We start from the raw sequence: 27,867 nt of genomic DNA, 5'->3' as shown, positions 1-27,867 counted from the left end.
CTCACCGATGAACTCGTGTAGGAACACCAGCGAGGCGATGTAGCAGGCCAGGCTGAGCAGCTCGGCCACCGTCATGAGCCAGTGCCAGGTCTGGATGGTCAGTGCCACCATGAGCAGCTCGGTGAGGATCAGCGACGTGAAGGAAATGGCCACGATGTGCACGAACTCCGACTCGAAGAGCAGCAGCGCCCCGTACATGATGGTGCTCCCTGCAAACCCAAGGAGCGTCCCTGAGGCCCCCCTGCCCCGCCAGGGCCGTGCGCCGGCTGCCCCAGAGCTGCTCTGTCACGCTGGAAGCCACCGCCCGCTACCGCAGGCTGCCCGGGGAGCTTCACAGAGGCTGCACACCTAGTTGTCTAGGTTCCTTTCTGACCTTATCAAATACGTGATCTAACTGCACAGGAAGAAAAAGGAGGCAGAGGGAGGGAAAGAGCCAGCCAGTCACTGTCTGGAGTTGAGGGACAAACAGAAGTGTGAACACGTCATTTAAAAGGAGGGCGGGGTGGGGCCCAGAGTCAGCTCTTGCCTGGCAGGAGCGAGGCCCTGGGTTCTGTCCCCAGCACCAATGCATACGCGCACACTCGTGCATGCACACGTACACTCACGCCCACCGCGCACACACGTGAAATACAGTCAATGATCTGGCGGTGGCCACAGAAGACGGCTCTGCGCACACCCACTTGCTGGAGGTATCTGAAGTGGTCGAGGCTGTGGAGACAGGGCAGGACCTGGGTGCCAGGCACAGGGCCGGGGATGCGGGGGCTGCTGTTCAGTGGGTTTCAGATTTGTAGCCTGGAAAGTTCTGGAGATGCACTGGCAGGAATGTGCTCTCCACTGGCCGGGACAGTGGTCACGGTGCTGGAGGTGAAGTGTTTTCACCACATACACGGCACCAGCGATCGAGACCCCAGGGGAGAAGCAGGGAGAACCCCACGGCCCCACGAGGAAAGGCAGGAAGCACAGCGTGAGCCGTGGTGGCTTCCACAGCCCCCAAGGGCCAGGCCGATCGGGGCCTGGTCAGAGACACCAAGGGTGGCACTCAGGGGAGACAGCCAGTGACGCTGGGCACCCAACTCTCAGGTGACTGCCTTCATTAACAGGGCAGAAGGGAGGGCCTCTGGGGACGGACAACTTCCATGCAGAGCCTGCGTTTCCTAACCCGCTTCAGGTACTCCCCGCCTTTGATGTAGTCCTCCTTCCTACGTGTTCCCAAGGCTGGAGACTGAACCCAGGGCCACACACATGCTAGGTAAGTGCACTGAGCCAGCCCCCAGTCCTTTTTATAATTTTTTTTCTTTATAAATAAGATAGGGTTTCACTAAACTTGCCAAGCCTGGCCTTGAACTTGAGATCCTCCTCCCTCTCAAGGGGCTGGAAATACAGGTCTATACCTCTGTACCTGGCTTGATCTGCTTCTTTAGAACATGTTTTAAAAAGTTTTGATGACTGAATCCTCTGCCAACAACTCAGAGGTCTCTAAACTTTTTGATCACACTGCCCATGGGTTAAGAAACATTCAGAATGAAACCCCAAATATACGTGCTTGTTCATAAATTCTATGTGCACCTGTCCAGATACAGAGACTGGAAGCACTATACAAACATATTATGTGCATTATAAAACACACATGAAAGCTGAAATTATAAAAGGAATGAGGAAAAAATAAACACAAAGAAAGGTTATGATATGTTCTCCCTGCAGGCCTACAGGTGACCTCCTGACGCCCTTAGCCTCCGAGACGCTCTCTGGTGCACTGAAGTAACTGCATGTTTTCCACGAACTATGCCTTGACCTCACTTTCAGAAAAGGTATCAGAATATTCCGGAAGACAAACACCTTTAGTTACATGGATCCCACAACTCCGCAGGTTTCCATTAGTCTAGGTGGAATTTCCCTTATCCAACCAAACACTGGAAGCAGAGTGTTCTGGATTTTGGACTTTCCACATTTTTTAAACATCTGCTTCCGCATGACAAGGTGCGCTGGGACGGGCACCCTCGTCTCAAGATGAAATCAGGTTTTGGAAGCACCTCACGCGCTTTTCGGAGGTGGTCCCTGCAGCGTTTTTAGTGCGCCTGGGTCTGGACATGACCTGTCGCGTGAGGTCAGGCATGGGACTTCTCACGTGCGGGTCACATCTGGGCTCAGAAAGTGCGGGAATGTGGAGCACTCTGCATCTGGGATGTACAGGTGGACTGACTTCACCACCAAAGTGACCAGGGGCTGCTCGCGGGTCTGACTGCCCGACTCAAGCTGGAGTCGCCACCCACCCAGCAGAACCCCAAGCCTCGCTGCCTCCCGCCCTCCTCCATCTCAGGGCCCGGCTTCTCTCTTCAGGAGGGAAAGGGACCCCTAGGAAGGGGACCTCGGGGTGGACATCAGAGCATGGGGCGGCCGGGCGGCTCGGCCCATCCTTACCTTGGTAGATGCTAATCAGAACCCATATTAAGAAGGTCTTGTAGGACAGCGGCCGTCCCTAAGGAGAGACAGAGGTTAGAGCAGGCCGCTCAGGGCCCCAGGGGCCTTCCTGTCACCCTGCCACTAACCACACAAGGCGCTGGCCTGCTTCCATGGGGAAGAGGCGGGCACACCTGAACTCATGAGCAACTGCTTCCCGGGAAGGGAGCCGACAGCAGATGGAATAAGCCTTTGAGAAAGCGCCCCAAGGCTAGCGGAGGGGGTCCCGCACGCTGCGCAAGCGCTCACTCCAGCCGCCTGCTTAGGAAGCGTGCGGAGGTCACAAGCTGCAGCTGAAAGTGGACCTTTGGGGCTTTTTAAAAGCCAAAGTCACCTCGATTCCCTGCTTCATGTTCCTTACGGGGCATTTCTCACTGATCTTAAGAAAAAAGCAGACCCCCTGCCGTGCCCCGTGCCCCCACAGCGGGAGGGACACCAGTGCAAACGTGTTCTAGTCCCCACCAGGGGTCTGCGAGCAACAGGCCAGAAGTGGGGAGAAGATGGAGGCCAGCAGAGGACAGGTGGGCGGAGGGGACACGGAGGGAGGAGGAAAGGCCTGCCCCACCTTGAGGAGGTCCTTGTAGAGCTCGGGGTACAGCATGGCGACCTCGGACTTGACGTCCTTGTCCAGGACCAGAGAAAAGACGGGGAACATGGTGTAGATGGTGGAGTACCTGGGAGAGAGCGGCCGCGGGTGAGGCCCACTGACCCCTCCAGAGCTGCGCACCGGCCCCCACGATGCTTCAGGCCCGGCTTTGAGCCCCAAGAGCTCGAGGTGAAAAACAGACACCACCACCTGCTCTCAGAGCTTTCGGGCTGGTCTCTGAGTCACCCAGCAAATGAACTAAGTACACTCAGCCCTAAGGAGGAAAAGGCAACGGGAGGCAGGCAGGCCTGCGAAGCACAGGTGTAGGCTGGGGGTGCCACCGCAGAGCGCGGCTGGGCAGTGGGACATCTGAGTACACCCCGCAAAAACGGCCATGCCAGAACCTGCAGGAAGAGCTTCCCTGGTACCACGCCAGCCAGCGCAAAGGCCCTGAGGCAGGGGTGTGGCTGTCATGAGCCAGTGAGGAGAGGGCGGTGAGGGAAGCTGGGGCGGATCACAGGCGGTCACATGAAGCACAGCCCAGGGGACCCCTGACTGCATCTGGCTTGCCTGTGGTCTGCCAGGACCCAACAAAGGACATTCCACCTTTCAGATCAGAAGCAGGCAGAATCCAGCGTGAGCTCTCGGGCTGAGCTAACCGCAAAGCACAGCGAGTCGACCCCCCAGGACCGGCATTCACCAGTTCTCGAGGGGCAAGGGCAGGCCCTGCGTGACTGCAGGGACAGCCCCGGGCTAACACCAGGACTGGGTGTTCTCTCAGAGTCAAAAGGAACATCATGACGGGACATCCAGGCCAGGAAGGGAGGAAACGTCCGAGTGACATCCCGTCACCGTGGCAGGCAGCCCGCTGCCCATGCACAAGCCCTCGGGGACACGGCTCGGGCCCTCCCGGGAGCTCGGACGCGCTCAGGGGCTGCCTGGATCCCCCGCTCTTCCCAGGCACAGGCCGTCACTGAGCCCTAAGCCCCTCGCTCTCTCCAGGAGCCACCTCGGCCTGTCAGGTGAGCCGTCACTGCCCGGGCCAGCGTGGAGGGGTGGACACAGACGGACCCCGCCTCCCCGTCTGCCCAAGGCTTGAGGGTCACTCAGGAGGCCGCGCCCCGGAGCGCCGTCCCCGGCTCTTACCCGATGATGAGGAATCCTTGGTAGAGAGGGACGGAGGCAAAGTAGAACACGGAGGAGAAGACCGCCTGTGCCAAGGAGAAGGAGGCGTCACCGTGCGCGTGGCAAGGTCCCCGCGTCCATCCACACGCCCACGCGGGCACCTCCCTGCCTGCCCGAGTGCTGGCTACTCCACGGTGGGCGCTCCTGTGACTCTGCTAACATCATCCCCATTCCACAGGTGAGGAAGGCAAGGCCCAGAGAGGGGAAGTGCCTTGCCCCAAACCACACAGCTCCTACATGCCGAAGGCAGGAGTCACACTGGGTTCATCCAGCTCCCGCGTCCGTGCTCAGCCCGGCTGAGAATGCAAAGCTCCGGGTGCCGAGCCAGGAAGGCTTTGCACACGGCCTCAGTACATCTCCAGAGCCCCCCGAGAGCCTGAGCTCTGAAGCTGCCCACCGACCACAGAAAGGGCCAGCGAGCAGGTGAACAACCTGCGGGAAGGAAGCTGGCCCTGCCTCCAGGGCCCACACCCGACAGCTCAGAGTGACTGCCTGACCAGCGTGGGGACAGGTCGGGGGTGGGCCCTGTGCTCTACATGGCCACCTTTACGTGAGGCTTGCTTCTCACATTACTTTCTAGTGTTTAGGGAAACTTAAAATACCACGTGGCAGGCTACTTTTGCAATTAGACAAAAACAAAAAAGATACAGCTGGTCACAGAGGCACACGCCTGTAATCCCAGAAGCTCAGGAGGCTGAGGCAGGAGGATTGCGAGTTCAAAGTCAGCCTCAGGAAAAGTGAAGTGCTAAGCAACTCAGTGAGACCCTGTCTCTAAATTAAATACAAACTAGGGCTGGGAGGTGGCTCAGTGGTTGAGAGCCCTGAGTTCAAACCCAGGTACCTGCCCATCCGCCAAAAAAAAAAAAAAAAAAAAAAAAAATGCACGTAAACCCTCGCTGCAATGCCTGCTCTCTGATTCGGGAGGCATCAGCTCCTGCGGGAAAGGCGGATGACTCATGGACTCACCACCTGCCTCCAGGGTCCCCACACGCCTACAGGCTGACCGCGGTCTCCAAGCTCATGTCCACTCACATAAAACCAGGGGAAAGCCAGGGACCAGCGTCGCCTGGAGGGTTCGTAATAACCAAACACGGAGGGACCTCGAGCCATCCCGGTAAACCGAGGGCGTCTAACCAGGGCAGCGCCTGCAGCGGGCGGAGCACCACAGAGACCATGCCCACCAGCCACGGAGCTCAGCTACGGGTGCCACCCAGTGCCACGGCCGTGGGCAGCCAGGCACTTCCCGGTCCCATTCCCAGAACCTCAGCACCAGCAGAGCCACCTGTCCAATGCCTTGTCACCCAGGCGGGACCCGGACACGGGAAAGATGGCCACGTGCCTAGAGGCTGCTGACTCGCGGAGGCGCCCCTCCCTCCAGCAGGGCTGCGAAGTCGCTCCGGGATGGCATGAGCGCTAGGCCGCGTCCATCTGGGGGGCTCCCAGGTGACTCCGGGCTGCTCCACAGCAGACAGGGTTAAGGCTCTCGGCGGCACAAGGAGCAGCCTGGAACTTTCCTTCTGAATGACCCTGATGGCGACCCCCGGCCCCGCAGGAGTCCACTGGCCAGGCCAGCTCTGGTGACACTGCCCAGGAACATGCTCACCCATCCCCCAGCGAAACCGCAGCCCCTCCCCGCTCAGCTGAGAGACGAACATGAATTAAGAGTGCAGATGTGGGCTGGCGAGCCACCCCAGCTGTCTAGCTCTGGGTCATGTGATGAAAAGTACCTCAAGACTCCGCTCAAATGCAACCCAGACTTAAAACACAAAACTCCCCGACAGGCAGAGGGAGGACCCCCGAGGACCACGGCCACACCGCCTGACTCGCTCTGCCAGGCAGACACCTTTCATGTATGATTAAGAACCCCTTCTACCCAGGAAGACACCAACTGCCAGAGGATGGCCTCCGCCTCAGGGGGCCCAGAGTGAGCGCCAGCCCTGTTGCCTGCCTGGGCAGAGCACACTGGTGGGTCCCTACGCGGGCTTCTCAGGCTCTCTGGGCCTCGGCCTCCCAGCTGCAAAGTGGGTGGGGCTGTGGCGAGGACCCTAGGGACCCAGCACTTGGCAGACAACCAGGTCCAAGAAGTGCTGGAGAAAACCAGGCTATTCCCCGGGGCTCCTCCTGTTGTCCCTGCCTCTGCACACGAGAAGCCAGGATCTGAGGACTTGCTGGACTCTGCATCTCTCACTCCTACTGCCATGCTGCCACCAATGACACCTACCCGCTCCATGCCAAGCCCCAAGGTGGGCTCCCCTGCTAAAGCTCACGTCCATCCACACAGCAAGCAGGGCCACAGAGCGATGTGGAGTGACCTGCCCGAAGGCCATCAGCTGGAACACACCACATGGGAGATTTAAACTGGCCCAGGAACAGCTCCGAAGCCTTCTCTGATTCCCAGGCTTTTTCCACGGTCAGCACATCTTCACCTGCACCTGTGCAGAGGTGCCAGCTGCCCACCCACCTGCATGGTACTGATACAGAGGCTCCTGTGGATGACGAACTGGCTGAGGGCGGCTGATCGTTTGTAGCTGTTGCGGCCGTGCACCATGAGCAACCGGCCGAGATGCTTAAACTGAGTGATGGAGAAGTCTGCAGCCAGCGAAGCCTGCTTTCCTTCCTAAAAGCCAAGGAAATTGGGCACTGTCAGAAGCACAAGAGGTCAAGGAAGACGCATTTTTTTAATTGAAAAAATAAGACACAGTAAGGAGATCTTTGAAGAAATTCAATACGGAGGTTCTTTGGTTTCAAGCTATAAGCAGTTGGTGGCCCAAGTCTAAATTCGATTTAAAAAGAGGAATTTATTTAAATAAAGAACATACTAAGTCATGGATGGTTACAACGTGGAGGCCCAGTGAGCCTGGCAGGAACTCCTGGGAGCTCAGCGCTGTGCATCTGCAGCAAAGAATCCCTCGGTGCATGCCGCTGCCACCCAGCTCCCTCAGGGCGGAGCACGAGGGGCAGCTGGTGCTGCCCACACTGAGATGCAGCTGCTGGACACGGCTCTGCACGGTCACAGCTGTGGAAATCACCCGGGGTGCAACCACCCCGTGGAATCCCCTAATTTTAGAAGGTACATGTGGGGCACCAGTAATGGGGTGACACAGAGGGAGAGGAGTCACTGTCCTTCTGGAGGGCTCAGGGCTGAGAACAGATCAACCTGACCAACAAATACAGTGGCCCATCCCACAACTGTCCCCAAGTGCTTCAGAAAGTGTCACAAAAAAAAACCCTCCAAAAAAAAAAGAAAAAAAAAAAAAAAGAAACAAGGGAGAGAAGTGTTTTACATTAGAGAAGATTAAAGAGACATGAAAACACGCTAAGGAAGGAAATTATGATCCTTGATTGGTTCCTGGGTTTTTTTTTTTTTTAAGCTACATTTTGAGGACTGGGGAAATGCAACCGTGAATTCCCTACAGTATCATCACACTGGTGTCACATCTGGGGGGGGGGGGATGCTCCTCGGCCGGCTCGGGAGCACACCCCTGTTCTGAGATCCATGCTGAAGCACACAGGGCGACGCGTGATTATGCGTGCAATTTACTTTCAACTGGTTCAGAGAGAGAACATGGCAAGTGTTAAGGACTGGTAAATCAGAGCCAAGGGCAGATGGGTGTTCACTGTTCTATTTTAAATTACCTGAATGGACGACATTTTTCAAAATAAAAAGTGGGTAAGCCAAGATGGCTGTACATTCTCTGATGCAGAAAGAGATCCAAGATGTAACGGATTTAAGCAAGCCGCATAACGCAGTGCATGGTGTGTTTTTAATTTAAAAAATTATTCATGAAAATGATAGATAGGTACATGTGTAAAATGTGTGTACAGTATATACAACAGACACACACGCACCCAACTGTACACACAGAAGGATGTGCTGGATGAAGACCCAGTGTTGCCAGTTTGATGCAGTTTAAAGGATGCACTTTATTTTTAAATTATTTTAAGTTTTCATCATAAGAACTTACTACTTTAGATGCTAAAAAAAAACCCCAAAGGAATCAGAATATAATTTTTAACAGAAGAGAAAATGTTTTTGTTTTACTGAGAATTCTCTTAAATTCAAAATGCTTCTTCAAACCTGCATTCCAGAAATTGACACAGATTTCAAATACCATATCTCACAGAATCATGTGCCTTTGCAACTCAAACCATCGCCCCCCGGCTGGAACCCAAGGGCTACAGGGGAGAGGAACAAAGGCCCCGTGATTTCCGGTCCGCTCGGGAGTCTGCAATCTCACTTTATACATGGTTCCAAAGAACCTGGCGACCCATTTTCTCCCCTGCAACCCTTAATGGATCACAAATGAGAGGGTGCACAGCAAATGACAAGAGGCAGGCACATGGCTGGCAAGGAGGGAAGACAAAAGTGACTCTCTAACACACCGACTCAAACTCCAGCCAAGGCCTCTCAGGGAGGGTGAACCATCGGCCACCATATGCTCCCTGCTGCCCAGGAGACCAGCGCATGGCCCAAGGACTAAGGCAGCAGCCACGGAGGTCTGAAGTGTACTCCCCAGACCCTTGGAATCTAGGAACGTGCAAAAGCCACGCCCTTTGCTTGGTCCTGGCAAACAAAAAGTCGGCACCCACCTCTACACTACCGTGCTGAGGGTCCTGGTCCGGGCGCGCGGAGGCGCCTGGGGTCTGTGATTCTTACCTAGACTCTCCACGGGCACTGAAGCTGTGTCTTGAGGGAAAAGAGGGCGCGGAGACCCCAGGGAGAGCAGCAGGGCGGGCGGCTCACCTTCCCCTCCACGCCCACGCCACAGTCCGACTCCTGAATCATGCTGACGTCGTTGCCGCCGTCCCCTGCAGGACACAGAGCAGAGGGAAGAGCGGAGGTGAAGGGGGGCAGGAGAGACCCCGCAGGGCCACGCACCAAGGGCAGCGTTTCCAGCCGCACCTCCCGTGGGCTGGGGCCGCATCACCGACAGTGGCCAGCACCGTGGCCCCATTTCAAACCTGACCCCTTCCCCTTTGGTCCCTTTAAGCATTATCTCGAAAGCCACCAAGAGCCACCACTATTCCCACCGTACTGCTGAGCAGACCCAGCCCGGAGGGTGAGGAAGCCACCTGGGGCCCCTCTCTAGTAACTACCAGCGGGGACGGGAACCCAGACCCGGCTCTGCAGTGTGGGGTCCTCCGCACGCTGGATGGCAGGGACCTGGCTGGGGCAGAGGAGCGGAGACTCCTGGGCTCACCTACACGCTCTTCTCAAAGGGAAGCATCAACAACAAAGCGAGTCAAAGTCCCTAGAGAGGAAAACTCATCCCCTGCAAAGTGAAGTGGCCCAGGAATGCAAAAGGACCAGCATCAGTCCTGCTGGCCTACAGAAAAGAAACCCAACGCAGAGCAGGACAGGGCCAGCAGGACGGCCCGACTGCCAGGTGAGCTTGCCCACCACAGGTGAGCTTGCCCTCTGCCCAGGTGAGCTTGCCCTCTGCCCAGGTGAGCTTACCCACTGCCCAGGTGAGCTTGCCCTCTGCCCAGGTGAGCTTGCCCTCTGCCCAGTGAGCTTGCCCACTGCCCAGGTGAGCTTGCTCACTCCCCAGGTGAGCCTGCCCTCTGCCCAGGTGAGCCTGCCTCTGCCCAGGTGACTTACCTACTGCACAGGTGAGCTTCCCAGTGCGCTCCTGGAGCAGGCGCACGATCTGGGCCTTCTGGGTGGGGGCGCAGCGGCAGCAGACCACGGCTGGGCACTGGCAGGCCAGCTCCATGAACTCGTACTCGTAGTACTTGAGACAAACCTGGGGCGGGGGATGCAGGGAGCGCTGGGTGGGCCGAGGGCACCCCCCAGCCCACAGCTCGCCCTGCAGCTCCATCCCGCAGCTCCTGGGGACCTGACTCGAGGGTCCCCATGCCCACCTCCAGGGAGTCTCCAGAGATGACCAGGGCACAGTCGTGTTTCCTGCGGAAGGCGTTCAGCTCAAGGTGGGCCTCCCCGCGGTTAGTCACCTGCAAGGGGACAGAGCGTGGAGCCTCACTCTCTGGAGGTGACAGAAGAAGAGCAGCTTCTGGAACTAGAGAGGAGATGATGGCCAAGGACCCTCCCCTCCCCCGCCACCAGACTGAGCCAATGAAATCCCGACTGCCACGCCAAGGAGAGCAGGCCAGCCATGGCCTTCAGCTCCCCTGGGACCAGAGCTGTCTGCACTCGCGGGACGGGCCCGGCACTGTGCTGGGTGCTTTTTATTGACTGACACAGTGACTCTATGAGCTGCCCAATGGTAACACTCGGGGACAGCATGGTGGGGTCCTTGGCCTGCCTAAGATAACACAGCTAGTGTGCCGGAGGGCAGGTCCTTGAAGCAGCATCCAGCAGGGGTGGCCTGCTTCTCTGCGGGGGACCAACGTTAAGTGCTGCAGGCTCTGCAGACCCAACCTGACCCTCAAGAGCAACAAGCACAACCTGTAAGCCAGTGGGCGTGTCTCATCCTACCAGGACAAAACAGTGGCGGCCAGCCTGTGAACCCGGAGTTCCAGAGCAGCCGGTTCTCGTGGTCTTGGTAGCGGTGTTCTGCAAGGTTGCTGGCAACACCAAACACCCAGGGGCTCCTCTAGGGGGACAGGCCAGGTCCCCCGAGGCTCTGCCCATGCTACTCTGGTCAACACGCGCCCTTGTTTCGCGTCTGTTTCGAGATCTCCTGATCCACTAACACCGCACAGCACTGCAGCTCCGTCCGAGGGCAGCTCAGGGAACCCGTATGTTTGCCCTAAAATGCATCCTGACCCCTTGCTCGGGGTCACCACCAGTACCAGGCCCCACGCTGAGGGCCACCTCAACTGGCAAGCCGCCAACGAAAAGCACAAAAGTGCTGAAACGTGACACTTAGCTGGGCTACCCGAGGCCACTGAGTTACAGTGTGGACAGGGGCAGGGGAGGGAGACCCTGCCCGCTCGACCGTGGCTGGAAGGTGCGTGTCAGGCGCCGTTTTTGCCACACTACACGTCACTTCACATGACCGTGAAAGGGCTGCAGATACCGATTCTGTGGTCGCAAATTTTAGCGAGTAGATGAAATCACAAGTGCTGAATCCACAAATAACGAGGACACACACTAAGTTCCAGACCTTGCTGACCTCCTGACGCTCCTCTGTGCTGCAGACCAAGGGCAGAGACCACACGCCCAGCACCCCTCTGGCTGGCTGGCTGCATGGCTCTGCCCTAGATACGCAGGACCGCTGCACCTCCCAGGACCCTCCTCCTTCCCAGGACCCTCCTCCTTCCCAGGGACCCTCCTCCTTCCCAGGGACCCTCCTCCTCCCTGGCAAACCCGACTCAGCCGCTGCAGCCAGGCACTCCTGACACCGGCTCAGTTGGGCACGTACAGGGCAGGTGATGTCTCAAGGGCCCACCCGATGTGAAGCTTCCTTCGCTTCTCCCCAGTGACCAAACGCCTCCCAACAGGAAGGCCCAGGCCGGGATCCGTGGCCTGATGGTTCTTTTTCCCAAGAACTTGGCCCTGGGAGGGTCAGCAGAACTCCCAGAAGCCCAAACACAATTCCATGTGTAGGAGCCTAGCCGTCTCCCTGGGGGTTCCTGCCCATGGCGCCACCACCCCCAGGACAGGCCGCAGTGTTAGCCCGGGCTGCAGTGAGCGCCTCCGCAGACCCACCAGAGGGATTCCTCCACCTACCCCGGGCACTTGGTAACCCCGCAAACCAACCACAGTTCCGTTCCCCAAACCAGGGGGTCAGCACCTCTTCCGCCCCTCGTTAAGGGCCCAGCTGAGTCACGAGGTCAGGGACCCAAGCACCCCCTGCAGCCCCAGCACGGAGATGCCTTACCAGCCGGAAGACGTGGATGTCCTGGTTTCTGGTCACCAGATGTGCGTTCTTGGCTGTGCACGTGGCGGTCTCCAGCTTGTCCCCTGTCAGCATCCACACCTGAAGTCACAGCAGGAAAGGGACGCTGGTGCCTGCGCCCGGTGCTCCCGAGAGCACGGAGCTGACGCGCTGCGTCCCACGCCAGGCCTCCCTCCACACTTCAGGAGGCGCCCGCCCCAGCGCTCCGGGGCCTCGAGCAGCCAGGCTGGCAGCAAAAGCGGAAGGGACGCTTAGAAAGAGCCAGAGGCCACGCGCCTCCAGAGACACCACGAGGCCCAGTCTGTGGGTGCAGAACCCCCTTCGGGAAGTTAAAGCAGTAAGTGAGCTACGGACTACAACAAGGGGTCACTCCTGTGTCCTACAGGAAACACTGATCGTGACCCTGTGGTCCTTCCACAGGCTCCAGGCAGACCGTCCCGGGGTTGATTCTGCCTTACGGGGCTGAGGATCACTGTGCCGCCAGGTGCTTCCATCTCTTATCAGATTGTTCTGCGCTTCACAGCCGTGGGCCCAGAGAGGGCAGGTGACTTGCCCAAAGCCACACGCAAGCCCCTGTCCTCACCAGGTCCCAAACCTGGGTCTTCCGAGTCCAGCTGGGACATGCTCCCTGCTCTGCCATCTCACCTCATTAACCCTTTGTTCTCCCATTAATCCCCCCACAGGGAGGGGTCTTGGGGTCATGTGACAAAGGAAGTCTGGACAGCGGGTGGGGAAGAGACAGGAAGAAGATACGGCCAACGTCTCCGCCGGGCTCCTGGCACCTGGCAGTGCTGTCCCTGTTCAACACGCTTCACCTCCACAATAACTGTGAGGTGGGACACAGAGGCACTGAGAGGTCAAGTCCCCTGCCAAGGTCGCAAAGTGAGTGGAAAGCCGATGGGGACCCAGGCCAGGAGGAGCCCTCCTGGAGTGAGTCTGGTGCAGGGTGGGCCGCGCCTGGTTTGCCCTGGGCGTGTGTCGGGCCTCACACAAAACGTTCTCCAAGGGGTCCTGGTCTAGGGTCCCTGTAAGAGACCCACAGCAGGAAGGAGCTGAGGCCGAGTCTGGGAACCAGGGACACAGCTATCGAGCGCATCCCACAGCTAATGCCCCTCACTAAGGACAGGACGGCACCTGGAGACACGCCAGGACACAGCTCCGAACCCAGCCGTGCTGCTCCCAGGCGAGAGCCCACTCGGCAGGGTTTCTGCCTCTCTCGAAGGCCCGGGCAGAAAACATCCAGGCCCAAACACCACTGGCCTGCGAAGGGTCACCCCTCAGACCTGACAGGCATCAAGCTGCCGAGTCACCCACCCCCAGAGCAACCAGAGAAGTCAGGGACAAAGCACCTGGTCCCATGGGCGGGCAGTGCTGAGCTGGACGCAGCAGATCTCCAAAGGCCACAGACATGCCAGGGCCAGAGTTCAAACACCCAGCGCAGCAGAGGCAGGTGCCCTGCCACCTAAGCTGCACAAACAGGGTGCTGAAGGCCACTTCCCCGTAACACACCAGGCCTGCGAGGCAGAGCACATGGCGGGACCTGATTCGCTGCACACACGCGTGCGAGGCCCCTGCTGGGCCGCGTGGGTCCGTTTCTTTCTGGGTCTAATGCGCGCTCCTCACAGGGCCCTGCCAAAAGGGAGCCACGTCTGCCAAAAGGGAGCCACGTCTGCCAAGCGGGGCCCGGGACGCCGCAGGAAGCCGCTTCGAGTGAAGCCAGGGTGTGCGCCTTCCTCAGAGCTTCCGCCAGTTAGTAAAGAGGCGTGGGCCACGTACCGTGCTTTGTCACCACGGCTCGCATGACAGTGGTCCTGCAGGACCACAGTGGCCGAGTGATGTTCGAGCTGCGAGGACGTCACAACACCCTCCACACGTGGTGACACTGGTGTGGACAGACCCGGGCTGCCCGTCAGCGTCAAGCACAGCACACGCAGCTGCGTACAGCGGGTGGCGCGATGGCGCGAGGACTCGCTCCTGGCTCACCCCCACCCACGGCAGCGCACAGTCCTGCACGCGGTCGGCGTCCAGCCAGGCTGCTGCCCACACCGCGGCCTCACCCCGGGGCTCAGCCTCCTGACGGCACCGAGAGATGGTCCACCACGCCACAGTGCCCCCTCGGACATCTGCCTGTCTGTCATGCAGGGACACGGGCACAGGCCTGTCCTCCCCACGACAGGGCCTGGACATCTGGCACCCTCTACTGACCCCTTGAGAACAGAATGCTGGACTTTTCTCCCCAGAGAGCGTGAACGTGAACGTGGCATCTGCTGGGGGCAGTCACTGCCTCACCATCCACACGGACAGACGGCCACCAGCAGGCCGGGCAGCCGACTACCACGCACGGCGCGTGCATGCTGGGTGCTGAGCTGCCCTGAGCCTGAGGAGGCACGCGGTCCCAGCCCTCGGGAGCCTGCGATGGGGAGGTGGTCAGAGAGGGCCAGCTCCATATGTGACGGCTTCCGAAACCAGGGCTGAAAGGACAGAGGGTGTGGCGGCCGCTCCTAGAGGGGCACTCTGGTCCCCTCTGGCTCCTTCCACCCCTGAGGTCCTCCATCTGCGCGAGGGCCCTGGTGTGGCCGAGCTCCGCCCTGGACACGGCCCTACCTTGATGCCCGCGTTCCGCAGCGTCTCCAGCGTGGGCCGCACGTCCGCCTGCAGCTGGTCCTCCACGCCGGTCAAGCACAGCAGCTCCATCTCCATCTCCAGGCTCTCGATCACCGTGGCCACTTTGAGGGAGCGGTCATGCACACTCAGCTTGGCCTGGACGTAGCGGGCCTGGCACACCAGTGACACGTCACTGCCGGGGGCGGGAGCGCCGTCCACCCCTCCCCAGCACCCTGCAGGCTGGCTCTGGGCAGCAGGGGTCTGGCCGGGAGAAGACCGGGCCTCAGGGAACACGCAGGGGACAGGGGACGGGGCAGCGAGGCACAACCCCCTCCAGCCCCAACGTTTATCAGCCTGAAGAAACTCGGGCTCCCACAACGCCATCTGTTCCAGATGTTCTGGAAGTTACGTCACATGCCTATGTGAGTGAGCCAGGCAGATACAGTCCCTGGCCTCAGAGAGAGTTGGTTCCAGAGGGAGACGGATGAAACGAACGCCGAGAGACCTGAACCGGGGCGGTGCGAGGGCGTTAACAGTGATGGACCAAAAGAGCTGCCTGAGACAGCCGGTCCAGGAAGGCTTCCTGGAGGAAGCAGCACCTGAGCTGAGGCCCAGATGAAGGGAGAGTGGGCCATGGAGCCCTGTGGGGCAAGAGAGCAGGAGGCAGAGAGCAGCAGGGCCTGGGGGGCGAGCAAGGAGGCCCTGGGGGAGCTGCGCCCGGCAGGGGGCGGGGCTGCAGGGACAACGCACCTCAAAGTCTTGATATTGCTCCTCCGCTAGGGACTTCTTGGCCACCACCAGCACCCGCAGGCCCTCCCGGGCCATGTTGCCACACTGCAAGGAGACAGAGGTCAGGGGGCTGTGCTGGGCCCGGCTCTGAGACCCTGACTCCCTCCACAGTGGGACCGGACACTGAAGTGTGGTGTGTTCCTTCCAAGGGGTCAGGGAGAACGTAGACTGCTTTCCCAGAGCAGTGGTCCCCAAGCCAAGCTCCCGGGAGAGGCTGCAGAAGGCAGCCCACGGGCCAGACCTGGCCTCCACGCGGGTTTCCATGATTGGCACAGCACGCGCTTCAAAACTAAGTCGACGTACGTGTTCACACACAGATACGGGGCGCTGGCTTGGAGGAAAAACCAAGCAGCTCACACACCCGGGCACACTGTCCCAGATGACCACGGTCTGTGCATGCTGACCGGGCAGTGGCTGCTCCCGCGGGATCCCCCAAAACACAGGTGAAGAACACCCCAACGGGTTCAACACGTCGAGCACAATCCTGTCTGGAAAACACGCCCAGGCCTGCGTCGTCTGCGGGACTGCCCGGCCCAGCGGCATTGTGTGCGATCCCCACGTGGAATCGGGATGGCACTGGACGTGAGACCTGAATCCCACCCTGAGCTGAGAGGTGGAACGCAGGTGGTCTGACACTCCTGAGCCTCCCTCCTGCTTCCGGCCCACGGCCCACCTCACAAGCTGCGCTCTGCGGCCCCAGCAAACCCCCAGTCCGGAACTCTCGCCCGGCAGTCGAGAGCTGGGCCTTGGGACCTGTTCCCCACAGAAGGCAGCAGGAGTGGGCATGTCACCTGTGGGATTAGGTTGCCAAAGATGGTGACTCCCACCTCGCTTGCCCTCCTCTGCTCCCTGGCCTGCTCACTGTGAGGCTCCCCGGGGAGAGGCCCAGGAGGTCAGAACGGGGGCGGCCGCCAGCTGGAGAGAGCCTCCGGCCCTCAGTACGGCAGCCCGAGAAGCTGAGAGCTACCCCAGCCCCAGCCAGCTCAGCAGCGGCTCCTGCCCCACCGAGGCTTCAGAGGAGATTCAGCCGGGCTGGGTCCCCACCACTGTCCCCGGAAGGCCCCGAGGCACAGCCAGGCCGATCCCTGACCCACAGACCCCGTGAGAAGTTAACGTGTGCAGTTTTAAGCTCAGTCTCAGGGTGGCAGTCCCGCGGCCACAGATGACCATGACAGAGACCACCAGCCTCCATAGCGGGCGCAGTGCAGCCTCTCGCACACACTCAGCGGCCGGGGACCACTCGGCGCCGCTCACCTCCTCCTCCAGCCAGTCGTTGTACTGCACGATGCCCGCCATGACCACGTCCGCTCCCTTCATGTAGAACGTGATCTCTCCCGTTGACTCATCCTGCAGGGGGAGGGCCGAGGAATGAAGAGAGAAAGGACACCCTCCCGCTGCCCCGACCCGCTTCCCACGGTGGACGGCAGACTGGGCGTGCTGAGAAGACGCCTGTGTTTGTCACTTGGACAAAGATAAAAAGCAAGACGGGCCTGGCTGTGGGGCAGAGGCCACAGAAAGTAAAAGAAAACTCAAAGCGTCTGGGAAATTATCACATGATAAAAGTGCGATGGGAAAGTCAAGACTGGTTTTTAAAGCCATCACCGCTGCAGAGGCCTGGACGCCCACACACGGGACACCAGGAGACCGGACGGTGGTCCGCAGAGGCAACAGGGAGGGCGAGATGCAGCCGGGGTCCTCAACCTCAGCCCGACGGACGTGGGGGGCTGGCCTGAGCCTGGTGGGGTGTGTGGCTGCCCACCCCAGGCCAGCAGCACCCCCTGCGTGGTGATGAGGAGAAACGTCTCTGGATATGAGCAAACGTCCCTTGAGTGGCAAATGTCTCTGTCCCAAACCACTGACTTGGACAATCCCAGACCCCTATGCGGGAGGACGTCGCTAGGACCCGATGACCCAGATCCTCGGTTTCTAACGGCACCTCTGCACAGGCCGGCTGTGCGTGCCTGAGCGAGCTCCTGTGCTCCTCTGTGCCTCAGTTTCCTTGTCTGTCACAGGAAAGCTGAGTTCTTCTGCAGGGGTTGTCGCGGCTGAAAGGAGCGACCCTCAGAGCAGGTGCCAAGGGCCATGTCAGGCCTCAGTGCTGGTGCTGCTGACGGGAGGGCAGCACGCTCCCGGCCTCGGCCAGACTGCGGTGCACTCTCCACAGGGGCACTGGAGGAGGTCTAGGGACACTGTCACCACGCAGGGTGGCCTGCAGGCACGCAGGGATGCAGCTGAACGCCCGCCGTGCCGGAGGCTCCACGCTGCCGAGGCTGAGGGCTCCTGCTTGCAGGGGCGGGGCGATCACTGACTCCCACCACCCTCTCCTCCAGGACTCCAGACACGGGCAGCTGGGGCCGGTGACACCCGAGCCTCAATTTTGCCGCCCGGAAAGCCCCAAACAAACACCCACAAAGTCTTCACTGAAAGTGAAACAGATGCCCAAAGCAAATCAGGGGTGCTCTGTCCTCTTTCAAAATAACTTTCCGATGCTCTGGAATCACGGACAATCTTTGGGAACAACACACTGACTCATAAAAGTGCCCCCAGGCCAAGAAGAGGCACCTGCGCTTCCAACGCGCACCCCGCCCCGCGTGGACTGCGCTCCCGGCCCTGGTGCGGGGTGGGGGCTGGGCTGTGGGCCCTGAACGTGAAAGCCCAGGTTTTTTTCCCTTTCCCCTCCACCCAAAAGGTGCTTTCCAACATGGCTGCAGGAAACTACGCCCCCACCCGGCTTCCTCTGCTACACACGGGGCTCCGGAGAGCTTGGCCACCCCGTCCAACGTAAACACAGAATGACCCATCTCCTCCCGTGAGTCACTTCCTCCCGCCCAGTTCATCTCGAGTTTACTCCGTTCCCACATCATGGCGAGACCGTGCCGAACACGTAGAGACTGCTTGTGTGGCACGGTTGTGGGACTCCTCTTTCCCTACTGTGACTTCCCTGGCACCTGCTCAAAGGCCTTGTTCACCCAAACCATGCCAGTAGCACCATCTCTACCCGCCCGACTCCATCACTCCACGGGGAAGCAGGGGAGGTGGTGGGACATCTCGTACCAACAAAACCTAACGGGCGACAGGACAGGTGCGGGAATCCCAGAACCACCGGCTTCTCCAGCCTCACCTGCCTGCTTAAGAGACAGCAGAGGAAAACCCAGCACTGCAGGTGCAAGAGGCGGCGGCAGGCACTTGGCCCGCCTCACACACATTTGCCAGGCAGGATGGAGGCAGCCGGAGGGCAAGAAACTGGACCTGTCCACCGTGGCTGAAGCACGCCGAGGGGAGGTCCAGGAAGGGACCAAAATTTCCTCACATCAGGAACGGAGAGCCACTGCATATGACAGGTGAGTGCGTGGCCACGGTAGAAGCGGGTTTCTCAGACTGTCCAGCCAACGTCGTGAGGGCGTCCTGTGCACCGTAGGGTCACACACGGCATCCCTGGCCTCCACCCACTAGAGGCCACAGCAGCCCCCTCCTGGGGCTGTGACGTCCACAGTGTCTCCAGACACTGCCAAATGCTCCCAGGTGAGAACAGCCACATCAGAGGAGCACAGTGCAGAACTGGCACCAGAGCCCAGGGTGTGATTTCCACCCAAATCAGAGATGAGGAGACAGTTCAGAAAAGGAGAAAAAATTAACAAGATAACAAGGATGCATTAGAGGCAGCCCGCAAGGATGGACGCTCACACTGTTATGATTTTCTTTTAGTAGTCAAGAATGAGACACAACCTGAGCATCCAAAAAAAAAAAAAGAAGAAGAAGAAGAAGAAGAAGAAGAAGAAGAAGAAAGAAAAGTAAGTAACTAGCCGGGTGTGGTGGCGCATGCCTGTAATCCCAGCGACTCAGGGAGCTGGAGCTGAGGCGGGAGGATTCCAAGTTCAAGGTCAGCCTGGGCAACCTAGCAAGACCCTATCTCAAAATAAAAAATAAAAAGGCCTGGGAATATAGCTGTGAGCCCTTGGGTTCAATTCCCACTACTGAAGGAAAAAAATAAATAAAAAAAGAGTGAATATAGAAATAGTGGTATATTTTTAACAAAGCATCATGCACACATTAAAATTAGATTTTAATGATAAGAGAAAATATTCAAAGTGGGGAGGGGAAGTTTGGAAACCTGGTCAAAAGTTCCATGCCAATTTTATAAAAGTGCATGTGGATGTTTAGTCATACGCGCTTGGAAGAAAGACTGAATGGAGATGAACCGCTTATGTTCCCTTCTTTACATATTTACATATTCTGAACACCTTAACCTGGAATGTTGATCCTGAAAAATAACAGGTGGCGGGCGCCTGCTGTAAGTGAAGCAGCCGCCACCCGCGAGCACCCCACTTCCAGCAAGGCCCTGTTCTGTGGGGGAAGACGGGGCCACGCCGCAGCCCATGCAGCCTGACGTGCGTCTGGAACAAGAGTCCTTTACAACCAAAGAAAGGGCGATGTGCCCGGCTCGCCTGCTCTAGAGGTGGGTGTTGGGGACTCTCCGACGATGACTCAGCCCTGGAATGACCTCGGCAGAGTCCCAGGGCCCTAGAACTCAAAGAATAAAGGCTGGAATGAAACTAGTGCGATTCTGTAGGAGATAATGACTCTAACTCCCCAGGAAGCCTCCACCCCGGGAGTGGGGCTGGCCGGTGGGCAAAGCAGCAGCCGTGTGGGAAGAGCCTCGCTCCCACCCAAGGTTGCCAAGGATACATGTCCCACAGAGCCTGAAAGCACCCACCTGGTACCGGACACAAAAATCCCTTAGAATGGGACATTTAAAATCACGTCCACACCGTGCGTCATGGATCATTGGAAGGGCAGGCAGCTCAGGCAGGGAGCCACCTCTGTGGCCCCACCCCAGCAGGGGAGGGGCGGAGCCTCTGCGACAGTGCCCAGTGCCCTCTGCTCCTGGTGTTCAAGCCTCATTGGCCACCACCTAAGATGGGCTGGACCTGACAACTTGCTTTTGATCACGGACGAAGGCTGAGGCACAGAGAGGTCACTTCTGACACTGGGTTGCAGGAAGAGGAGACCTGTCCACATTTCCAGCTGCTCGCCCTGATGGACCGCTGGCTGGGAACTGAACTGAGGGCAGTCCCCGGTCAACAGTCAGTGAGGAAAGAGGCCTCAGTCCACCAGCCCACAAGGACCCAAACCCTGGCCGCACTGATGCTGTGTCAGCGGAACCTTAGATGAGGGTGGCCCTGGCCAGCTCCTGAGCCAGAGGACCCAGCTAGGCTACGCCCGCCCCTGGCCCACAGAGACAAGCAGGTACTGCACCGGTCATCGCTTTAACCATGACAGGTGTCACCTGTAGGCAGCAGAGCCTCACAATGACCCAACAACCCTGCAGGTGCCCCTGAGCTTTGGGCCCACCTCCGTCACACCTAGGCCCCTCCTAGCCCTCTCCTAACCCCTCCAGGAGCAAAGAGCATGAGCCTGGGGCCAGGCTGCCTGGGGGTGGATCCCTGCTGGCGCTCCAGCCGTGTGAACTCCACTGGGCTCCTCGCCCTCCGCACCTCGATTCCCTGCTTGTCAACAGTCAATTGTTACCAATGGTACCTGCTTCACTGGGTGAGGGCAAGAAGCAAGTGAGTCAGTTTACCATGCACATCACTTAGAGCAGCCACGGGCACACGAGCCTTGGTCAACCGTCACCCACGACAGTGCCAGTGACCCTGCTACTGTCACCCCTGCTGGGCCTACCTGCCTCTCCAGCTGCCGACCTCACTGCTGCCACAGGCTCTCGGCCACCTTGGACCTGACCATGAAGACTGTTGGGAGTCTAAGTGGGCTAGAAAGAGCTGAGCTGTTTTGATTAGTTTTAAGTATCCTTTCCGGAAGCTTCCCTAACCACGCCCAAAAACACAGGTGGAGCTGCGTGCTTACATGCCTGCACTTCCTGTGCGTGCTGTATGTCAATAAAAAGTATTTTAAAAATCTGAAGTAGCAAAAGCACACTGCTGACTGGCGTCACTGGTCCCTCTTTTCGTCCCCTTACTTTGTGACGGCATGAATTGAAAAATGATTAACAATGATTAATTATAACAAGGGTGCCAAAAGCAGCTACAGGAAAGCACAGTCTCTGGCAAATGGTTCTGGGACAACTGGATAGCCACATGCAAAAGAATGCAGCCCCTTCCTCACATGTGTGAAATTCAGAACAGACTAGTGACCTAACAGGCTAACATTTCAAAATTCCTAAAAGAAAACGCAGGGATAAGTCTTCACGACCTTGGAGTGAGCAATGGATTCTCAGATATGACGCCAAAGCCAAGAGCAACAACGAGGATGGACAAACTACACCTCGTCAAGACTAGAAACGCTGGCGCATAAAGGGACATTGTGAGAAAGTGAGAAGACAACCTACAAAAGAGAAATGTGCAAATTACAGCTCTCAGAAAGGTCTAGTATCCAGAATACATAAAGAACCCTTACAAAATCAACAAGATTTAAAAACAGGCAGAAGAGTTGAATAGAATTTCTCGGAGGATACACAAATGGCCATAAACACATGAAAAAGTGCTCAGTGTCATTAATCATTAGGAAAATGCAGATTAAAAACATAATGGGAGGGGCTGGGGATATGGCTCAGGTGGTAGAGTGCTTGCCTAGCATGCACAAGGCCCTGGGTTCAATCCCTAGCACCGCCAAAAAAAAACAAAAAACAAAAACAACAAATAAAAAAAAACAACCCATAATGAAATAACTGCATAACCACAAAGACAGCCATAGTCAAAACAAATAAAAATTTAAAATAACAAGTGCTGGCAAAGATGTGAAGAAAATGGAAACTTAATATATTGTGGGTGGGAAAATAAATTGGTGCAACATTATAGAAAATAACTTGGCAGTTTGTCATCAGGTTAAAGACAGAATGACCCAGCCATCAGGTCATGACCCTGCCTGACTGAGTGTCACTCTCAGCATGTACCCCAAATCCTTGCCCCCAAATATTCCCAGCAGCACTCTTCACAACTGCCAATGGGTAAAACAACTCCATTGTCCACCTGTGGGTGAATACGTAAGCACAAGGTGGCTCAGGTCATGCACCCCAACCCAAAACGAATGTTCCCAACTCCAAAATCCATTGAGCTGCAAGTGGTAAGTCCCACACGTGCCCTGAGACAAGTGCACTGGAAACGTAATATAAAACTATCTTTGACCTATGAGTACGAGGTGCACAGGAAACAAAAATGAATTTAATATTTAGATCTGGGTCTGGCCTCCAAGGTATCTCATTACTTACATGCAAGTATTCCAAAATCAAAAAAAATCTGAAATCCGAAACACTTCTGGCGTCAGTGTTTTGGATAAGAGGTATCCAACCCAAACGCGCGCATGGTGGAGTAATGGTCAGCCGAGCCGAGAGCCGCAACAGGCCCTCGCTACAGCAGGGACGGCCAGGAAAGAGGCCAGAGACGAAGGGTCACTGTGATGTGGTTCCATTTACATGAAATACCAGCAGCAGGTAAATCCCCAGGGACAGAAAGCAGGCTGGTGGCTGCCAGGGGCCGGGTGGGAGAGGGGCTGCTTTGTACACGATGAAGAAAACGTGACGCGTTTTGAAATGGACGGAAATGGTACTTGTGCCACACTGGGAAGGTCTAAAGGCCATGGAATCGTCCCTGTAAAGTGGGTATCTCCTGCAGGCTTCAACACACATGGTCCATCACACCAAAGAATGTGCCACCAAGACCTGTCCCCTCCACCGCTCGGAGCAGCCCGGCAGGGCCGAGCGGCCAGCTGGTCTGGGCCCTGGTGAACGGGTCTTCCTTCTGCCCAGGGAGTCGCCCTCCCGTGCTGGCCTGGAAAGGACTCACCCTCACGATGATGCCCATGCGCTTGCTCTCGTAGGTGAACGGGAAGATCTGCAAGATGGTGAAGTTCAGGATCTGGTCGCCAGGGGTCCTCAGTTGCACGGAAGACTGGTCTCGGCCCACCAGCGTTAAGCCCACGCTCTCCGTCCACTGGACCAGGGCCACCTGGACATAACAGACACACACCCACATGAACGCCCAGCCATGACGGGGAGCAGGGATAGGTGACGGGCATGCCGTCGCTGCACCTGGGGACAGCGAGGCCTTTGGCCCAAGGGCCTGCGGTCCGTGACAATGTCCGAACCACAGGGTCTGCGAGACTCCCAGCTGCCCCTCTGGAAGGCGCAGCTCATGTGATCTTTCAGAGCCCAAAGCAGGCCACATGCCACAGGTACGGCCTTGAGCGACCACACGGATCTCTCTGGAAGAATGTGAGCTAAGCCCGACGCGCCCCAGGAGGAGAGGGCGCTGTGGGCACTGCAGCCTGGCACGCTCTCCACTGGGGAGGATGGACAGGGTTCTCAGCCGGGCACTGCTGCCCTGGGGGACACGTGGCCATGTCTGAGGGCATGTGGGCTGTCGTAACTGGGGAGGGGTGCTTGTGGCCTTAAGTGGCCAGAGACACAGCTAACAAACACCCTGCAGGTCACACAGCAGGGAGTCGGCGGCACAGGCGAGAAGACTGGTCCCCACAGGAGGAAACCGAGGCTCAGGGAAGTTGGAGCAGAGAAGTGACGGAGGCCAGGCCAGGCCAGCCGGGGACCTGCCTGGGTGAAGTCCCACCCACTACAACACCGTTTGCAGCGGAGGCCTTCACACAGCCTCAGCCAGGCCTGTCCTCAAGGCCAGAGGCCGAGTCCAAGCTCCCAGGACAGCACCAACAGGTCCTGCGAGGGACAGAGGAGGGTCAGGCAGGGCTGGGACCAACAGGACCCCAACCCCGCCACGGGCAGCGCCTCTGACCACAGGTGGAGGCGGCGGCCCTGCAGGAATGTGGCCCACGATGCCGGAGCTTCCAGTTTCTCAGGAAAAACCTGAAATCTGGACTGAAATCGTCTGGCGTTTAAATGTAAGTAACCAGTTTTCACGTCTTGAAAGTCCACGAAGAAATTAAGACAAGTCCGCTGCCGAGTAGCCTGGGGACTCCAGGGAAAGAAGGGGAGGGGAGGGGAAAGGAGAGGAGGGGAGCAGTGGGGAGGGGCCAGAGACGGTGGTCCCCAGGTCCCCTCGCACGCCACCCTCCGGCCTGCACAGGAGGGAGGCCACGGTGGGCAGGCAGCTGGCAAGTAACCCTGCCCACCGCTGGGAGGTAGGAGCGGCCAGCTCCAGGAGAGGGAGACAGAGACTTGGTGAGGCCGGGCACGGATGGGGCGGCAGCTTGGAGGGCCGAGACAGGACCTGCCGCGAGGTCTAGCTGAGCCTGGTGAGAGGACCCCGGCAGAGGGCCGATCCTGGGGCGTCCAGGACTCCCTCAAACCTCGTGGGCCTGCATCAGGGTGCACACCCCTAACACACATCCTCGGTGGGCCACCCCAACCCACTGTCGCCACCTGAGGGTTGACGGGAGAGGGAGTGGGCAGAGGAATGGCCCCAAAGCAGCCCTAATCCCCAAAACCTGTGACTGTGGCCTTGCAGGGCAAAACGGACCTGGCGGACGTGACCAGAAGGACCTGCGAGGGCCAGATCGTCCCAGATGATCCAGGAAGCACCATGGGCTCCCACGAGTCCCGAAAGGGAGCCTTTTGGGTCTGTGGCCAGAGAGACATGACAGGAGGTGGTCACTGCTGACCTGGCAGAGGGAGGACAGCCTGGGAGAGCTGGAGGAGGAAGGACCGCCGCCATCCTGGAGCCCACAGGAGCAACACGCGTGCGAACACATTGATCCCATCCTTAGGAGGCTCCTATTGACCTCTGACCTACGGGACTGCAAGACAATAGCTCTGCTTCATTTCAAACCACCGTCCTACCAGCCACAGGAGCCAAATCAAGGACAGCTTCTAATTTTAAAGCCAAACAAGCAGTCTTCTTATTCAGACCTAGATCCTAAAGCACAGTGTCTTAAAAGAAGGTACCTCTCGCCACTTTGTTCTTATAAAGTTTACTCTCTAGGGGGAAAAGGAAAAGGCAGGAGTTAGGCCAGGGTTGGGAGGGGAAAGAGGCTACACCCGAGGTGCTACCCCACTGGAAATGCAATAAGCCATCGTGAGCAGAGAGGATCCTCAGTGACGCTGGGCGTGGAGGGGCAGGCTGCAATCCCAGCGAGGCAGGAGGATTGCAGGCTTAAGGCCAGCCAGGGCGACTCTGTGAGCTCCCCTCTCCAAATACGACTGAAAAAATAAATGAATAAAAAGGGGAACTGGGAATGTAGTTTGGTGGTAGGGCACCCTGGGAGTGTGCGACCCTAGCACCAAAAAAAAACAGACCCGGGTAAGTGGAAAGTACATCTAACACCTGGCCTACCCAACTCTGGCTGGGCCCCCAGGGCACCAGCGTGTGCCAGGTCATCTCCTCTTGTGACTGGGAGCCGCGCCCCTGCTGCTGCCCAGGACTGGACCGCGTGGAGCTTGCCGGGAAGAGAGTAAAACCCCAAAATGGAAGTGGCGTCTACTGACCGCGCTGTGTCTCTGCACCAGAGAAGCTGGAAATCGTAAGCCCAGCTCTCACGAGTCAGGGACAGCCGTGGTGACGTCTGCACGCCTGAAACACTTCTGACCATCGCCTCTTCACTGAGGGCGCTGGGAGGCCACGCAGTGGCTCCTCCCGGGAACGGCCTGCCCCGCAGCGTCGACCACCTCCAGCACGGCATTTTATCAGTTCCTGTCCCTTTTACCGAGGAAGCCCTGCGGAAGCCACAGGACAGGGCCACTGCCAGTTCCAGGTTCTGGAACTCCAGGGACACCTGTTGGCCAACCCGCCAGGCCCCTAGAAGGGCTTAAGCTGGAGCTCAGAACAGGTGGTAGCCCCAGTTCCAAGGCTGCCGCCTCCCCCCACCAGGCCTGTGAACCCGGGGCTTCCAGGAGACTGTCCCTCTTTGCTTTCCCTGACGACATCCTAAGGTGGCGATGCTTGGAGCCTTAATTTTGTTTCTGTGGCTGACGTTAAGGGAGCTCACGTTAGCAGGTTATTTTCAAGAGTGTTCGATTTTGTTTGATAATGAATTAACTGGGATTAAGTAGCTTTCAATTTTGACCCACAGAAGGTCTTTTTTTTTTTTCTTTGCTACTGCTCTGCAGAAGCCTTTGAAACCCTGTCTGCCTGTTGCCACCCAGCAGTGGATCCCCCCACCTGCACAGGAGGACATGCAGAAGCACAGGTCCAAAACACTCAGAATGGACAGGAAGGGTGAGGAGACCTGTATGCAAACGCCTCTTAACCATGCCTCCTTCCATAGCAAGCCCTCGATGGAGGGAGGGACCTCGGTGTCCCTTCCCATCCCAGTCCCAATGCACTCCCCCTCCTCTACTTGGGGCTGCTTCCAACAGATGAGCCCTGGAGGGCACATTCCACCCCACCACAAGCTCCCAACTGCACACAGTCAGCCATCGCTTAAGGTTCCTCTCTGACTGAACACGCAAAATCCCTCAGAGCCCTGGGAGAGTAGACAGGGTGCTCCGTGGAGCCCAGGAACAGGGAGGGGTGACTGAACCGCCCCACTCCTTCCAAGCGAGATGCTGCTGATTCAGGCGGTGCCACGCTTTGGGTAAAGGGATCGCTCCACAGTGCGTGATGGGGAAGATTTCAGAGCCTTGAGCCTCAGTGTCCTTAGCGGGGTCAAGGTCTCATGGGGACTCAGGGTGGAACTGAGGGTCAGAGCGGCAGCAAGAACAGCAGCTTCATTACGGTGAAAGGTACAGGAATCCCCAAGGTGGGAAGGAGACCCAGAGCTGTGGCAGACGCCCTCAGGTCGGCCCCGCCTGGCGTTCTGCTCTGGGTCCAAGGAGAATGCGAAAGGGCAGAGCCCACTACTCTCCCACCCAATTCACTCATCTGAAGAACCTGGGCCAGAAGCCACCCATGAAAGGGCTTGTCATCACTGTGGGTGGGCAATGAACCACCTGCGACAAGTTTTAATAATTTCTTTGAACCTGGGGCAGTCGGTATGCTTGGGCAACGGGCCTGCACACCTCGGTGGCTTTGCGTTCTTGTCAGAAGCAGGATGCGCACCAGTCTGCATCCAAGATTCATGCATGAACTAATATCCAGGATGGCTCAGTGGCCATTTTCTACAATGTCCCTGAAAGGCTTCCAGTCCTTCTTTGAAGAGCCCCCCACTCCCCTGGGAATAACCAAAATCCCACGCCAAGCCCTGCCTCCGTGGTGATCAACAACCTCGACCACGGATTTCTCCTGAAGTCCCAATCTCTGTTCCCTGAGCTCACAGCAGCACAGCCCTGAGATGGGGCAGTCCACCACTGCCCCAGAACCTCCTCACTCAACACCCAAGTCCAGCAGAGACATGTCGGAAAGCCATCACTGTCCCAGGCCTGGAGACGAGCTCTGGGGACAAGGAGGCATTCAGGGGAGCTGCACACACCGTACACGCACTGCGACAGGAATGTGGAACGTGGTCACGGAAAAGCAGATCTGCAGAGGCCTGGGCTGCCCGCCTCCCCTCCGCCTGAGCTCCCCCAGCGGCTTCTTCTGG

General features: G+C 58.0%; 1 protein-coding gene across 3 annotated transcripts in view; it reads right to left on the bottom strand.

The window, feature by feature from the left end:
- Atp9a (ATPase phospholipid transporting 9A (putative)) overlaps positions 1 to 27,867 on the bottom strand; it is a 125,719-nt gene that overhangs the window by 9,243 nt on the left and 88,609 nt on the right. For all 3 annotated transcript variants that reach the window (XM_047538716.1, XM_047538717.1, XM_047538718.1), the window contains exons 15-27: positions 23,226 to 23,387; positions 16,681 to 16,773; positions 15,388 to 15,471; positions 14,638 to 14,808; positions 12,016 to 12,114; positions 10,094 to 10,183; positions 9,831 to 9,975; positions 8,973 to 9,037; positions 6,690 to 6,845; positions 4,190 to 4,254; positions 3,023 to 3,131; positions 2,419 to 2,476; positions 6 to 209 (exon numbers count right to left, since the gene is read on the bottom strand). In XM_047538716.1, coding sequence (XP_047394672.1) covers positions 6 to 209; positions 2,419 to 2,476; positions 3,023 to 3,131; positions 4,190 to 4,254; positions 6,690 to 6,845; positions 8,973 to 9,037; positions 9,831 to 9,975; positions 10,094 to 10,183; positions 12,016 to 12,114; positions 14,638 to 14,808; positions 15,388 to 15,471; positions 16,681 to 16,773; positions 23,226 to 23,387 — 1,501 coding nt within the window. The remainder of the gene's footprint in view (positions 1 to 5; positions 210 to 2,418; positions 2,477 to 3,022; positions 3,132 to 4,189; positions 4,255 to 6,689; positions 6,846 to 8,972; positions 9,038 to 9,830; positions 9,976 to 10,093; positions 10,184 to 12,015; positions 12,115 to 14,637; positions 14,809 to 15,387; positions 15,472 to 16,680; positions 16,774 to 23,225; positions 23,388 to 27,867) is intronic.

This window comes from Sciurus carolinensis, chromosome 2, assembly GCF_902686445.1.
Source record: "Sciurus carolinensis chromosome 2, mSciCar1.2, whole genome shotgun sequence".
Classification (NCBI taxonomy): domain Eukaryota; kingdom Metazoa; phylum Chordata; class Mammalia; order Rodentia; family Sciuridae; genus Sciurus; species Sciurus carolinensis.
Note: the sequence above shows the minus strand (reverse complement) of the source record. Positions and strands in the feature narration are given on the sequence as shown.